A 15730-nucleotide genomic window follows, 5' to 3' on the forward strand; every position below is an offset into this window, starting at 1 on the left:
CACCCCTGTCCCCCCCCCGTCCCCCTCCTCCCCTCTCCCCTCTCCTCCCCTGTCCTCCCCTGTCCTCCCCTGTCCTCCCCTCTCCCCTCTCCCCCTCTCTCTCTGGGGGGTTCATACGTAACCCATTTTCAGACTCTTACTACATCTCCTGTCTATTTTATTTATCCACAGACTTTTGGGGGAGTACTGTGTATTGATCTCAGGACTATAGGTCCACAAATAACAAACAGCCGGGTTCTGCAGAGATCACAGGTCAGATGCAAGGTGGGATGTGGAGTTAGGGAGTGCTTCCCTCGGCTCCTGGCAAGGGGCCAACGATGGTTGTTCACAGCTGGCTGATTCCCAATCCTCCCTATCGCTAGTTCACAACATCTGCTGACCTCGAGCTTTCTCTTACTCCGGCAGAGACAGGCACATTTCACTCAGCGCCCCACTTTGCATAGATAACTGAACACACTGGATGCATCGAGAATGGGGTTATCTTATCTGCACTCGGTAATGGAGGCGGTACACTGAGAACAGACGAGAGCATGTGTGTGCAACGCTGATCTGTTGCTACAAGTATATCACTGACAGAGGACGTAAGGGAACCTCCACACTGCTCTTATAACCATAAATGAGACAGCCATATGTTGATTTATCCAGCAGATTTTACTTTACTCCTGTTCTGGACCAGGCAATCCCAGAGTGGATAGTACATAGAAATGTGTTAACTGGCAGGAGACCCAGGAGGGTTCAGGCTTTCAGAAGGACACGTGGGTAAGCTAAGACGGGGCCATCTCATCACCCTGGAGCCCCTACCTTCATTGGTGTCATCATTGCCGAGATACAGCTGTGAGGACATCTGCGTTACTCAGTCTCTAGTGATGGTGCTCCTGGGGCCAAGGGTGTGAACACCTGAACCTTAGTAGTGTTGCCCAGTGTGCATTGCTAGTAAGTAAGAGGAGAGGAGAGTGATGGGTGTCTGGTGTGTAAGGGGGAGGAGAGCGGTGGGGGTCTGGTGTGTAAGGGGGAGGAGAGTGGTGGGGGTCTGGTGTGTAAGGGGGAGGAGAGTGGTGGGGGTCTGATGGGACTGCCCCTTTCTGTCCATTCCCTTTGGAGCAGCTGGATTAAGAGTTGCAGACACAGGGCTGATGAGATGGCTCAGCAGTTAAGAACACTGTCTGCTCTTCCACAGGTCCTCAGTTCAGTTTCCAGCACCCACATGGTGGTTCACAACCATCTGATCTGATGCCTTCTTCTGGCATTCAGATGTATATGCAGCAGAACGCTTGTACATTAAATAAAAAATTTTTAAATTTTAAAAAAAGAAGAGTTGCAGACAGGCCAGGGTAGTGGTGGGACATACCTTTAATCCCAGCACTGAGGAGGCAGGTGGATCTCTAGCCTAGCCTGGTCTACAGAGAAAGCTCCAGGATAGCCAATACTACACAGAGAAACCTTGTCTTGAAGGGAGGAAGGGAGGGAGGGAGGGCAAGAGAGACAGACAGACAGACAGACAGACAGACAAAGACAAAATGAGCCAGGTGTTAGAAGCAAACAGGGGACTCGCCTCTGAAAATAGTTTAGACCAGAAGGTCACAAACTTTCTAGGTTTGTAGCATTGTCTAACTAATATTTCTATGGTCCCAAAGAAATACCTTAGAGTTTGTCAGTTTGGCAAACTTAGAGGTGGCAGTTTGGTTCTGTTTGTTGAGTTGTTAGTGGTTCCAGTATCCTAAAAAGTATTTATGTCTTAATTAGTTTAGCAGCGTGTGGGGCAGTCAGACATGCAATTGAAAGAGGGGATGATGGTTTTTTTAGACCTTTGAGACAGATTTTTAAGATTTATTTTTATTTTATGTGTCTGGGTGTTCTGTAGGCATGTATGCCTGTGCGCCACATCCATGCCTGCTGTGAGCCACCATGTGTGTCCTCTGACAGAATGTCATCCAGTACTTTTAACTATTGAGTCATCTCCAGCACTTTGCCTTAGCTTTTGGTTTGGTTTGGTTTTTACACAGAGTGTCTCTAGTGCCTCAATGGTCCTTGAATTCACTACCTAGATCAGACTCAGTTCAGACTCCCAGAGATGCGTCCGCCTGCCCTTGCTTCCCAGGTGCTGGGATTAGAGGGGTGGGCCACACTCATCCTGCCTCCACGACTTAAGCACGACTGCTATAGACAGGTGCCACCATGTCTTAGACTCAGATTGGACACAGCACCCCATGCCCTGCTCCAAGCTGGTTTCTACATGCTAATTGCTTTTTTTAAACAAGACAAAACAGTCTATATATATCTATATCTATCTCTATATATATATCTTCCTAAAACTTAGCTCTACACAAAATACGATGCCATTTAAAGGAAGGTAGTGTTGTAGTTTAGCTTTTGCAACTTGAGGCACCATGGTCTATTGTTTTACTTATGTCCACATGATGTCGAACATCCATGTTTTCAGCAGGAATTGCTGGTAACCACTTGGCTCCTGTGAGCATTCGCTGTGGCGCTTAGGGTGCTTGGCACACAGTCGCCAGCTGTGATGGAGGCTGGAGTTGGTCCAGGCACACTGGGCGACTCTCGAGACCTAAGCGGTCCTGGGCAGCTGCCTCTCCTCTCATGGAGTTAGCAGATGAGCTATGGAAGAGGCTCCTGCAGCTCAGGAGAGGTCTGGCGTCTCCAAAATTTAGAGGGAAGGTACTTTTTTAAAATTGGGTATATTATAATTGGGTTATAAAGCCAAGAAAATTAAACGAGCAATAAAAATTATTCTCACAGTTTTCTTTATAGAAGCCTTTATAGTTGTGCTGTCTGTCCTGGATTTATATTTCTTATTAGTTCAAACCACTAAGGGGAGACTTATCAACTAATGCTTCGAAAGGTTAGACTCCAGGGACTCTGACTCCCTCTTCTGGACTCTGTGGGAACTGCGTTCATGATGCACAAACACACAAAATGTTTTAAAATTTTAGTGTCAGACCAGGCATGGTAGCCATGTTTTTAATCCCAGAATTCAGGAGGCAGGAGCAGGTGATCTCTGTGAGTTCAAGGACAGGTAGAGCTACAAAATGAAACACTGACTCCAAACAATTTTGTTGTTGTTCTTAATGTCTAAACCACGATTTCAATTTTTTTTTAAAATGAACTCAGGTTAAAAATACATTTTAACTTAATACATTTCCTAAATGGGTCAGTAGGTTCTTCTTCCCATATGACCTGAAGGCTCCCTTTTCACTTCTCTGTATTATCCTTAGATCCCTAGAGAGACCAGGACTCGTCATTTTTTCCTTGGAACAATCACCATATTACCTTGCTAACCAGACCTATGACCTGGAGAGGGTTGGACTTAGTTATTAGAAGATTCTGGGATACACGAAGCCCTGGAATTACACACGTGTGCGCGCATGCTCGCACACATACAGAGCCTGTGTTGTCCTACAACTGTAGCTCAGCGAGCACTTTGAAGGTCATAGCAGGTCATAGGTTCTGCTGTATTGGGTCTCACAATATCCTGTTCTCAAGCAGGGTAGTAATTAAGAAGAGAGACTGCCACTATTTCTGTGACTCTAAGTGAAATGTTCTCCTGGTCCCATAGGCTGCCATGACATACCAGTATGTGTCTGTAGGCCAGTTTAGCCAGGCAGCTTCCTCTCATCAGGCGGCTGTCCCCGTGTTCCCCTTCAGAGTCTCCCCAGTGCATCGTTGAGTGGCTGTGCTTTGGCTGTGCTATTTCTGACTCTGGCATTCAACTTTTCTGAAGCTGTTACATTAGCTGATTGCTGCTTAAAGTCTATTAAAGGTCAGAACCATCAGCCTCCCAGACCCTGAGATAGATGCCCTCGTTAGAGGCAGTGTCTAAACTGGAGAAGGGAAGTTCCCAGCCCAGCAGCCCCCGTACAGACAGACTCCCCAGGCTCCGGGTATGCACCTTCCTTCCCATCCACCTCTGCTCAGCTCCCTATTCTGATTGAGTAGTTTTATAGATCAGAAATCATGAATAGAGAATGGAGATATTATCACCCAAAAAATGACAGAATTATGGTCCAGAGTTGGGAAGAAAAGAATTTCTAATAACATAACAGACAGCGATGTTCTTGTGTTTGTCTTACACTGGGGCCCTAAGCACAGTGTTATCCTGGCTAAGCACTGGTGGTTTGACTTCCAGACACTATTAACATCCCTTTTTTTTTGGTTTGGTTTGGTTTGGTTTGGTTTGGTTTTGAGACAAGGTCTTACTATGTAGCCTAGGCTGTCTTGGAACTCACTCTGTAGACCAGGCTGATCTCATAGGGATCCACCTGCCACTCCCTCCTGAGTGCTGGGATTAAAGAAAGGTGTATGCCACTGCGCTTGATTCAGTGTCCCTTACAGAACTAGAGAGATGTCTGTCCACACTCATTGGTAGAGTAATGAAGGTGTGTGTGTTCGGATGTAAAAGAAAACAAAATTATGAAATTTGAAAAAGTAGTGGATGGATCTGGAAATTATTATATTATAATATATTATATTAATAATATATTATTATATTAAGCAAAGCAGCCTCAGAACAGTGAGTCCCACTTTCACTCACATCCTGGTTGTGTGTGGGAGGAGGGAGGGGGCAGGGCATAAAGCTGGAAGGACACTGAAAGCCATGTTGAAGACAGGACATGTGCACACTAGAGCACGTGACCAGCAGAGGAGGCAGAGACAGGTGGATGACTCTGAGTTCAAGGCCAATCTGGTCTACAGAGCGAGTTCTAGGCCATACAGGGCTACACAAAAATCCTGTCTTGGGGGGGCGGGGGAGAGAGAGAGAGAGAGAGAGAGAGAGAGAGAGAGAGAGAGAGAGAGAGAGAGAGAGAGAATATGAATGAATAGCCAGACAGAGAGGAGACCACTGGAAGTGAACAGGTATGGGGTGGGGGAGGAGAAATGGAGGAGAATCAACAAATACACATTTTGTTTGGAAATGCTTCGATGAAACCTAACCCTTTTTATGTTAATTTAAAAAGAGGTTGGAGGGCTGGCTCAGCGGTTAAGAGCACTGACTGCTCTTCCAGAGGTCCTGAGTTCAAATCCCAGCAACTACATGGTGGCTCACAACCATCATTAATGGGATCTGATGGCCTGTTCTGGTGTGTCTGAAGAGAGCAATGGTGAATACATAAAATAATTTTTTTTAAAAAAGGCCGGGCGGTGGTGGCGCACGCCTTTAATCCCAGCACTTGGGAGGCAGAGGCAGGTGGATTTCTGAGTTCGAGGCCAGCCTGGTCTACAGAGTGAGTTCCAGGACAGCCAGGGCTATACAGAGAAACCCTGTCTCGAAAAACCAAAAAAAAAAGTAAAGAATAAAAAATAAAAACAGGTTAGAGAGCCACCCCTGGTAAGAGTACTTGCTGTTCTCGGAGGACCAGGTCTGGTTCTCAGCACCCACACCCATGGCTCCCAACCATCTGTAACTCCGGGTTCAGTTCTGACACCTCTGTTACCATTCCTTGTAGGTTCTGCCCAACAGTTACCTAGCAACAGCCAGCTAGGCCTGGCTTGCTATAAAAAGGACTGATTGGCCTCTCTTAGCTCTCTCTGCCTCCCCCCTTCACTCTCTCTGACCCCTTTCTTCCTCTTTCCCTTCTCTCCCTCTCTCTGTCCTTCTCTGTCCCCTCTTTATTTGCTTCTACTCCCTTCTCAACTCCCTTCCCTGTCCCCAAATAAACTCTATTCTACACTAGACCTGTGGAATGGCTGCTACCTCACTGGGAGAGATGTCTCCTCGTGGGTCTGCCACCACACCATACATACCAAGCCTATCCTTGGTTTTACAAGACACATCAACCTCTTCTGGTCTTAAGGGCACACATGTGGTGCACATATACATAGAAATGTTTATGTCACTTATGTTAATTACCATTTAAGTTTGTGTAAGGGAAAAGAAGTCCCATTCTGGTCTTTCCTCTCAGGTTGGGGCTCATGCAAGGAAGACATGAGACTTTCTGTTGAGGCTTTCTGTCAGGGTCACACATACAAACATGCCATGGTCCTGGGCAAGCCTCCTAGTGCCTAGTGTGGTACTAAACACTGGCTCTGGGTGTGCATGTCTCTGTAAACTCTTTGTAAGAGAGCTAAAAAAAATTGTCAAAAAACAATTTGCCTAAAAAAATACTCTAAAAGATATGCAGTTTAAATAACCTGAGAAGTCCCTGGATTGAGGGGGCTATGTGACTAGACACTCTCAGGGTCACAGATAAAGTTGGGGACTTCTGAGGCCCCTTCCTAAGTAAATAACTGGAAACCAGCAGGTGAAAGAGAAGTATGTTCCAGAAGGCTTAGGTAGGCTTAGCAGGCCAGGGTATAACAAGAACCCAGCTGCATGGGCCCTGGCCTGCTCCCTGCCGGTGGTAAATCATCAGGCCTGGCAGCTTCCGCACAACATGGGGACTTTCTCTCGTTTCTGTGATGGGATCACTTTGCTCATGCAGGGCCTGTCTTCCATTAATCTCCTTCCCCAGCCTTCTGTACCTTGATGTCACACCTGGTCCTTCTCTTTCATAGAGCTACTTCTTAAATCGTGCCCAGAGTCTGTGTGGCCCAGAGCATAGCACTGTCCCCGACTCCCTGCGCTGGCTCTGCCATCCCTTGGGCCAGAAGTTTTTCATGGAGCGAAGCTGGTCGATCAAGTCAGCAGCCAAGGAGAGCCTGTACTGCGCCCAGAGGAACCCAGGTGAGGAAGCTTTCTCCACTGCCCAGAGCTGGTGACAGGCGCTTCATAGGTGACAAGAGACCCAGGGGTCTCCACCTTAGTTAATACTTTTTTCCTTTTCCTCTTTTTTGAGTCTCATAAAGGGTAAGTAACTTTCTTGAGGTCAGAGCCGATCTGTAACTTAGCTCGGTTTGCAGCTCTGCTGTGTAGGGCAGTCAGAGCCTGTGGTTACTACATGACAGGGCCACACATGATAAGTTGTGATTAAGCACCAGCTATATTCTTAGCCCTTGTTCTAGACACTTTGGAGATGTCAAAGGTATGGGGGATGCTGTTCCCTGGCCTCGGGGCCTTCTGGCCCCATTGGGAGGGCAGAGAGCAGTACTTGGAGCAGTTAGGGAACAATAGGCGGCGGCAGGCAGTCACCAGTGCTCAGAACGGTGACAGGGACAGGGCTCCAGGCACTGGAAGGAGATGCAGGCTTTCTGTCTCTGGCATTTGATGGTGATTGAAGTCGACTTGCCCGGGCTTAGCGTGCAGAGGCTGGCAGGGTAGACTCACAGGGAACACAGTTGTCTGCCATGTCTCTGCTGAGTGGGAGGCACACATGGAGGAGCTCATGGTTTGTTTTTAAACTGTTGTACAGTATAAGGATTATGCGTGACACCAAAAATTGAATTAGAGAGAGAGAGAGAGAGAGAGAGAGAGAGAGAGAGAGAGAGAGAGAAAGAAAGAAAGAAAGAAAGAAAGAAAGAAAGAAAGAAAGAAAGAAAGAAAGAAAAAAGAGAAAGAGTAGCCCCAAATCCTCGGACAGTTTTGTCCCCAGGGCAGACCTCCCACAGACCTGCTGTTCCTCCTGCCCTTTCCAGGGCCAAGCCTGCTTGCAGAGACAGTGTCCAGAAACGTCCCTCCTCCTCTTGGCCAAATTGGGTCTGGGAATGAAAGGGACGAGTGAGTCTATAATAAGGGCCTACCAGAAAGGGGACTTGTCAGCTGTTACCTGCTTTGCAGGGCCTCTGTCCAGTCAGCTTAGGCTGGCTGAGGCTGATCACAGAAGACACAGGGTTCTCCATGGACAAGAGCGCTGCAGCCCACTGCTGTCTTTTCCTTCTTGGCCATCGGTTCTCACAAAGACAGAAAGTCACTCGGGAGGCAGAGGCAGGCGGATTTCTGAGTTTGAGGCCAGCCTGGTCTACAGTGTGAGTTCCAGGACAGACAGGGCTACACAGAGAAACAACCTTGTCGCAAAAAAAGCAAAAAAAAAAAAAAAAAAGCAAAAACCAACAAAAAACAAAGACAGCAAGTCTCTCAACATTTTCTTTCCATTTTCTGATATGGCCATTACCCTATACCTTCAACTTGGAACTTCCAAGCCCTGCGCCAGTGTGGCGTGCACCTGCACAGACACACATGCCCTATTCCGGTAGTTTAAAACCACATGAAGGCCTAGGCTGTCTTGGCAGTTTCACGGGTAATTCTTGTCTTTCCTTCTTGTTCATTTTGTTTGTTTGGTAGGGGCAAGTGCCACAGTAATCAAATCAGGGCCATTTGTAGGAGCCGGTTCTCTCCTACTGTGCAAGCTGCAGGGTTGAACTCAGGTTATCAAGCTGGTGGCAGGCGTTTACTCACTGAGATAACTTGCCAGCCCCTAAAGGGTAATTCTGGGTTTGGTTAAGAAAGATTTGGTCTCTGTTATATGCACAGCTGTCTCTAAGGCTCTTTCCCTACCTTTTTACACTGTTAAAAAAAAATCTCTTTTTTTCTTACTGAACAAGGTTGAAATCTAAAGTGTCAGAGATGCTAAACGTTCCTGTTCTCACTGAGGTGTCCCCCATCTCCAGAAGGGCTCATAAGTAAGACCCATAACCCTTCTCTCTCTTCAGCTGACCCCATTGCCCAAGTACACCAGGCTTTCTGCAAAAACCTGCTGGAAAGAGCAGTGGAGTCCTTGGTGAAACCTCAGGCCAAGAAGAAGGCAGGCGACCAGGAAGACGAGAGCTGGTAAGGTCTCCAGGCCTTGAATCTGCCTTGAGGCTGGTGCCCTCAGGCGGCATCCCTCACCAAAACAGTCGGCCAGCCGTTGCTTTTCAGATCAGAGCTCTGGCTCAGACCCCACAATGCCCTTTTTTTCACCTTTTACATCCTTCACCAACTGGGGCTAGTTGTCAGAGCAAGTTAGAAATGGATGAATTTGCTTTGCTTTTGGGGACAGAGAGCAGTGAACTGTTGAGAGAGACGGAGTGAGATACGGAGAGCTCACCCAACAGGCGCAGTTGTCCCAGAGAGCTTGGAAACCCAGCTTGCAGTGAATGTGGCTTTTCTCTCACAGATTAATACCCGATAAACCGAAAGATTTCAAAGTCATGCCACCCCAGGTCCTGATTGCAGTGTACCTGAGGAATGAGGGAGGGACAGACCTACCTAGGCAGTAGGAAATTTCTAGAAGGATGTGGTTTTGGAGTCTAGTCTGGAGGAAGAGTCAAAGTTGTCCACGGAGGGAGCAAGGCTGGCCCTGGGGGTAGTCTTTCCTGGTACAGGAGAGTACATCAGCAAAAGGCTGGCCTGTGAAACATGTGTGTGGTGTGCATGGGCAGAACTCGGTGAGCCATGAATGGTGGGGGAAAGGGAGCCAGAGAGAGCCGTTCAGTCTTAGAATTGGATCTCTAAGCAGCCAAGCTTAGAGATGTAAACATGCATGTGGCTATACGTAGGTATGGTCTTTCTGTATGCCATAAACATGGAACCATTTTTTTTCCTTTTTAGTGAGTTTTCCAGTGCTCTAGAGTATTTGAAACTACTTCATTCTTTTGTGGACTCTGTGGGATTTGTGACCTCACCATTCTCCAGTAGTTCTGTGCTCAGGTCAGCCCTTGGTGAGTAGCTGGGTGGCTCCACAGTCCTGGGAATGTTTAGTACACACTGTCTAGCCCCCACCCCTTCCCCAGCCCCTCCAAAATCAGGAGTATACCTTAAAGCAACTTCCCTAGTCGTAGGTTTGTATCTGGGTCCTCCAGGACACCTTAGCCATAGTTGACCCTTATGACCAACGTTCTTTGAGCAGAAAATATTGGTCCCTGTATACATGGAACAGTGTGTGGGGCGTTACCCCTGAGGCCCTGGATGGGTAGCTTAGGTCTGGACCCTTTCCATATGCACAGGACAAGCAACAAAGGGTCTGAGTCCCTGAGGCTAATGGGTATTCATCTTAACTACAGAAGGCCCGTGGAGCCGGGAAGGCTCCCAGGTACCACCCAGGTCCCCACTCCTCGGCTACAGTCTCCTCTGCTGACCACAGAGCTAAGGTTTTATTTGCTTCTCCCTCTAAACTGCCATCAGAATGACAGCCCATAAGCTGCCACATCTTAGCCTCTGAAGTACCTGGGGGTGTGGGATGCTAGGCTGCCCCTTCTCCTTGCTCTTCCTAGGGAGAGGATCCCAAAAGAGAAGCTATGGTAGCATGGTCCATATTGACTTGGGAGTTCAGAAGAATACGTGTTCTTACTCCTTTTCTGTCACCTTGCTGTCCCTCAGTGGTTTCACGGGGTCCCTGGCAACATAGTTTTACAGTTAAGAAACCTGAGACACAAAAGGGAAACTGCAGCAATAAAAGCATAAAATAAATGTGCTTTGCTGGGCAGTGGTGGTGCCCACCTTTAGTCCCAGCACTCGGGAGGCAGAGACAGGCTTCTAAACCAGCCTGGTCTACAGAGTGAGTTCCAGGACAGCCAGGTCTATACACAGAGAAACTCTGTCTCAAAAAACAAACAAATAAAAATCTAGCATTAAAGTGAACATTTTACTAATGTAAACATTACATTACAGTTTTCTAACAAAAAGAGTACCAAATATGGGATTACTGGGTTAACAGGAGTGAGCATGTTAAAGCTCTTGATACCTACTACCAGATGATGAGGGAAAGTAACCTGGAGATCCTTCACCTATCGCAACATAAAGATGCCACATGTTGTTGAGTGTTCCTTAGACTTGCTTCCTGTGGGTACTAATGGTGTTTCCTACTGCTGCTCCTGCCCAGGTCCCGATGTCATCTGTCGGTGGTGGACATCCGCAATCACTGTGGCCATCAGCTGGCTCCAGGGAGACGATGCAGCTGTGCGCTCTCACTTCACTGAAGTAGAACGGGTCCCCAAGGCCCTGGAAGTGATTGAGTGCGTAAGCTCCTTGATCGCTAATGTACTTCTCTCCAAGGGAAATCTTAGTGAGGTATCAGAAGGGAGCAGGTCCAGATAGCCATGTTGATCTGGGGTCAGAACTCTGTGACAGATGGGAGCTGGGGGAAGGGGCAGAGAGCCGCAGAGAAGTGATCCGGGTCGGCCCAGCCCTCTCTGTGTGTTCTGCACAGAGCTCTCCAGGTGCCCTGGCTTATCACGGCTGCTTCGGATGCCTCTGCCCTCTGCTTCCGTGATGCCATGCTGTATAGAGGAGCTGGAAACAGCACAGCCCTGGCAAATCCAGAAACACAAGAGGGATATACCTGTGGCCACTGCGAGGCGGTCCTGCAGCCTGTATGAGCGCCAGTTCCCGTTTTCTTACTGCTACTCACTACGCCCCATCAGCCCTGTTGGGTCTGCATTGCATGCCCACGCATGAGCATATGTGTGTCTGCACACATGCAGGCATACACATACATACACATCTACTCAAATATGTGCTTGTCACGGTACACATGTAGAGGTCAGAGGACAGCCTACAGGGTCGCTTCCTCCCTTCCACCTTGTAGCTTCTAGGGACCAAAAGTTCATCAGCTTGGTGGCAAACACAATGCTGAGCCCTCTCTGTCCCCTGCCCCCCCCTTTTTTTTAATAACTAAAATACCTATAGCAAGAGCCATAAACAGAGACTTTGACATTCTTTTTGACACTTGTGTCTGAACATTGGAGGTGTGCAACATTTAATGATAAGCAACCTTACCTGCTGGTACCCTGCATGGTGTTCGTTAGATCTGGGTGCTCTTGGTGACATTACAAAATGCAATGAGGCAGAAAGTCTCCTGGGGTCCTGTCCTGAAAGACAAGGCACGATCTTGCCAAGAAGAATTCTGCGCAGAGCACCGACAGGCTGAGAGGAGTGAGAGGGAACGGCTTGAGCTGTTCGTTTCATTGAAGTAGCCCAGTTTTCAAGCCCCTGTCCAGTTACTACGCAGCCCCTGTACCAGCCCTGCAGTAGCACTCCTGAGTGTGTCTGCCTCTGACTTACCTAAAGATGCAGAGGTTCAACAAGTAGGTTACCTAAAGTCACTTTGTCATGAAGTCTCTGAGCCACAGTGTACTGCAAAGTTACATGGCAGGCACCCCTGCCTGGGTTCTTCCTGGCTCCTCTGCCCTTCAGAACTGTGATGAGTAGGCACCTTTTGCCAACCCAACATCTTCTCCCCAGGCCAGAGACTTGTAACACTAAATCTGGGTCTCTAGTCACCTCTAGGATCAGGAAAGGACCGAACAGGAAAAGGTGGCAGCATCACAGTGCCAGCAGATGCCACCGTGATGCCGCAATGTGACTGCCATCTACTTAGGCTCTTCCTCCTGTTCGTTATGTGGCTAACCTGTTCTCACCTGCTTCTCTTCTCCCGCTCACTGCTCTAGGAGCCCCTTGGTGAAGGCCGTCTTCTATGCCTGTAGAGCCATGCATGCCTCACTCTCTGGAAAAGCCGATGGGCAGCAGAATTCCTTCTGTCATTGTGAGAGGGCCAGTGGTCACCTGTGGAGCAGTCTCAATGTCAGCGGCACTACTTCTGACCCTTCACTTAACCATGTGAGTGGGAGCCCCTGGAGGATTGTGGTGTGCTTTGTGCGAAGACTCTCATCCCAAGCTTACCTAGCCTGTTGGGCTCTCTAAGATGCAAAGCCAGAATAGTAGGTCCCCTTCCCCAAATGGAGCCTGCTGGGGCAAATGTGTTTGCTCCTTCACCTCTCCTTGGCTCCTTTAAGCCCAGATCCTGCTAGCCAGCAGCTTCCTATTAGCCCCAAGTGAACGGGCCAGGGCTCTGCATTTGCTCCAGGCAGTCTGTGCTGCTCCCTCGGGCCTGGGCCAGCTGACAGCCCCGGTGCCTCTGGCCGGCTGCACACCTCCTAGCAGGCTGCTGTGGTGCATTGTAGTTGCATTGCATGTTCTGGTAATACCTGTGCAATGTTTCCACAGTGCATCATGGAGGCCTGCCCTGGCTGCCCACTGTGCCATGGCCAAAGAAAGAGGACCTGGATCTAAGGGCACTGCTGAAGGCCTACCTAACCGTCCTGGAGAATGAGGGCGGTGTCACAGCTGATCCCCTAGGAAAATGTGTGCTGTAACACCAGACGGGAGGGACAGGAAACTTTGTGGAAGGTTAGAACTAGCTGCTTTCTGTGGTTTTGTCCCAAGTGCGGTCTGGAATTTCAAGGTAGCAGTTGTAAGCAGGCTCAGGTGCTTTATTGAAGTCAGGACGGACTGTCAACCCTACAAGGACAGACATTGTGTAGGTCACATGCTTGGGGGCAGGCCTCTGTCGGGCTTCCTGTTGGGCTCTCCTGGTGAGTTTCCTCATGAGGAAACCATTGTCAGCTATATTAGAGGTACTAGAAAGGGTTTTAGGGCACACCCTTGGCGCTGTGGTTCCTAGGTAGCTGTTCAGGGCAGAGGAGTGAGCCTGGGAGAGCGTGGTCAGGGAGCGGGATCCAGTCCAGGCTACTTTGTTCCTACACCTACACCTTAGAAATGCCAGCTTTGCCTGGAGGGAGAGTTTCTCATCTGTGTCCCCTGAGGCTGTCAGCAATCACAGGCTAGTGTAGCCAAGAGTTGGCGCCTTGTACAAGCATGGGGCAGAAGAGATCTGGGCAGCATGGTACCCCAAGTCCAATACCTGCAGAAACCACCTAGGTGAGATGGGAAGTGACCTTCAGGGAGTCTGCTTGGTGCCCTCTCCCTTACTGCCACACAGGCTACTGATGGCCGACTGGGAGTCAAGGAGGTAGCCTAGGCTTATCAGCAGTTACACAGAACGTGCAGCTCCTCCTGTGCATGCAGAGTGTTGCCTTGTAAGAGGCTCATAACAGCTGTGCTGCCATTCACGTTTTACAGATGAGGAAACCAAGGCTTAGGTCAAGTCACATGCCAGGGTTCTGTAGCTGCTAAGAGAGACATGAGAATGCCATGTGCTTCTACCTTCACCAAGGCCCATCTCTCTCTCCTCCTCCCTCCCTTCTGCTGCCCCGTGCCCCAGGCTCCACTGCTGCCTCAGTCAGTCAGTGCCTTGGTTTCTCTATAGGAGAAAAGCCTGGGTACCTCTGGGTGATTTATCCTCCAGACCCATCATGGGAGATGGAAAGTCTCTCCCCTTACTGCTGCCTCAGACCCATGAGGATCTTCTTTCTGCCCCTGTCACCTGTGCGGTGTCCTTTTTAGCGATTTTGTTTTCTTACCTGCAGAATGACAAGAACAGACCACACCCACCTTGGGTGGGCAGTGCAGGATTAGTGCTTCACACAGATGTTCTTCTCAATCCCAGCCCCTGGGTTTTGTGCCTGGGTTCAGGCCCGGGGGCTGCTATCTGTTTGGGCTGAGGGTCTGGCAAGGGGATGGGGTCCTTGCATTAGGCACAGGCCAGTTACCAGTCTCTCCCTATGGCTTACCCCGTAGGTGGTCCAGCTGCTCACCTGTGATCTGTTACTGTCGCTGAGGACAACGCTCTGGCAAAAGCAAGCGGGCGCCAGCCAGCTCCTGGGCGAGACCTACCACGCATCAGGCACTGAGCTGGCTGGCTTCCAGCGGGACCTGGGCAGCCTTCGAAGGCTGGCCCATAGCTTCCGCCCGGCATACCGCAAGGTGAGGCCTAGCAGGCCTGTGGGGTGTGCAGGCCAGCCAGTGTAGGTCTCAGGTCCAGCACGAAGATGGGTGCCGTGGGCCACAAGGGCGCTCAATAGTCCTAACTAGTGTCAGGTGGCAGCCTTACCTGAGAGCCACATGGAAACGGACATTCACTGTGATTTAGTTTGTAAGCCCTTGGGAACTTTTCAGCTGTGCCACCTTCTCGCTACAGCATCTGAGGAAAGATGCACAGCGGTGCTTCTCTAGATTCAAGTCCTCCTTCTTTGTTTACTGTGCTCATTAGAGGAACGCAGTGGGGATTTTGGTTTTGTTTTAAGCAGTCTTAATATATTACCTAGGCTGGCCTTGAGTCTGCCTCAGCACTTCATGTGTGGAATTATAGGCACATACCTCCTGACATATGTGTCAGTCTGAGGCAGCAGTAAGGGGAGGGGTATAGATTATATTAAACATTTCAAATGGGGGAGAGGGGAGTGGTTAGAACTTGCTATGTCAACCAGGCTAGCCTCGAACTCACTGAGATCTGTCCAACTCTGTCTCCCAGATGTGAGGATTAAAGGTGTGCACCCTCATGCCCAGCTTAAAAATATATTTAAATTTTTATTTGACACATAATAATTATACATATTTATAAGTTACATATAATAGGTATATTACAAGTTAATATATAATGTGTAATGATTTTAATTGGCATATCCTTCACTTTTGTTCTGATTAGCGTACATTAATTACAATAACTACAATAGTTAATGGGTTTGTTGTGACATTCCCGTGCATGCATACATACGTATATAAACATGCTTCCCTCCTCTTCAGTCCCTCAGCCTGCCCTTCCCACGGCTGCAGCCTCCCTCCGCTCTTCTTCCAGTCAGTCCCCTGTCTACTTACATGCTTTTTTGTTTCAATTTTTTTAACGGCCTGGTGAGTTTCATCAGGTTTGTTCATAGGCATGTTGGGACCTTGCTGACGGCCACACCACTGATGATAATGTCCCTCCTTCTCCCAGCAATCCGTAACTGCATATAGAGCCTCACAAGAGGCCCGAGACCTCAGGAGCTCTCCTCACTTCATGACCGGAAGTTGGTGAGCCCGGTCTTGTGCAGATCTTACACAGGAAATTGTAGCGGCTGTGAGCTGCTGTGAGTGCACTGCTTGTGTCTGGAAGCTGCGTTGCTCGGCCCTGCTTCCTCCCCTCACCTCACACTGTCATTGCTGTGTGAGGATCCACGCACTGGCACCTCAGTTATTCTATGA

The 15730-nt window shown here is 48.9% G+C and overlaps 1 protein-coding gene across 1 annotated transcript in view; it reads left to right on the forward strand.

The window, feature by feature from the left end:
• The window catches only part of Srebf2 (sterol regulatory element binding transcription factor 2), a 60404-nt gene that overhangs the window by 40569 nt on the left and 4105 nt on the right, over positions 1–15730 (forward strand). The window contains exons 12-17 of the mRNA XM_028790019.1: positions 6511–6679; positions 8542–8659; positions 9422–9531; positions 10692–10824; positions 12259–12427; positions 14288–14473. Of these exons, the coding sequence (XP_028645852.1) occupies positions 6511–6679; positions 8542–8659; positions 9422–9531; positions 10692–10824; positions 12259–12427; positions 14288–14473 (885 nt within the window). The remainder of the gene's footprint in view (positions 1–6510; positions 6680–8541; positions 8660–9421; positions 9532–10691; positions 10825–12258; positions 12428–14287; positions 14474–15730) is intronic.

Source organism: Grammomys surdaster, unplaced genomic scaffold (assembly GCF_004785775.1).
Source record: "Grammomys surdaster isolate TR1022 unplaced genomic scaffold, NIH_TR_1.0 125852, whole genome shotgun sequence".
Taxonomy (NCBI): domain Eukaryota; kingdom Metazoa; phylum Chordata; class Mammalia; order Rodentia; family Muridae; genus Grammomys; species Grammomys surdaster.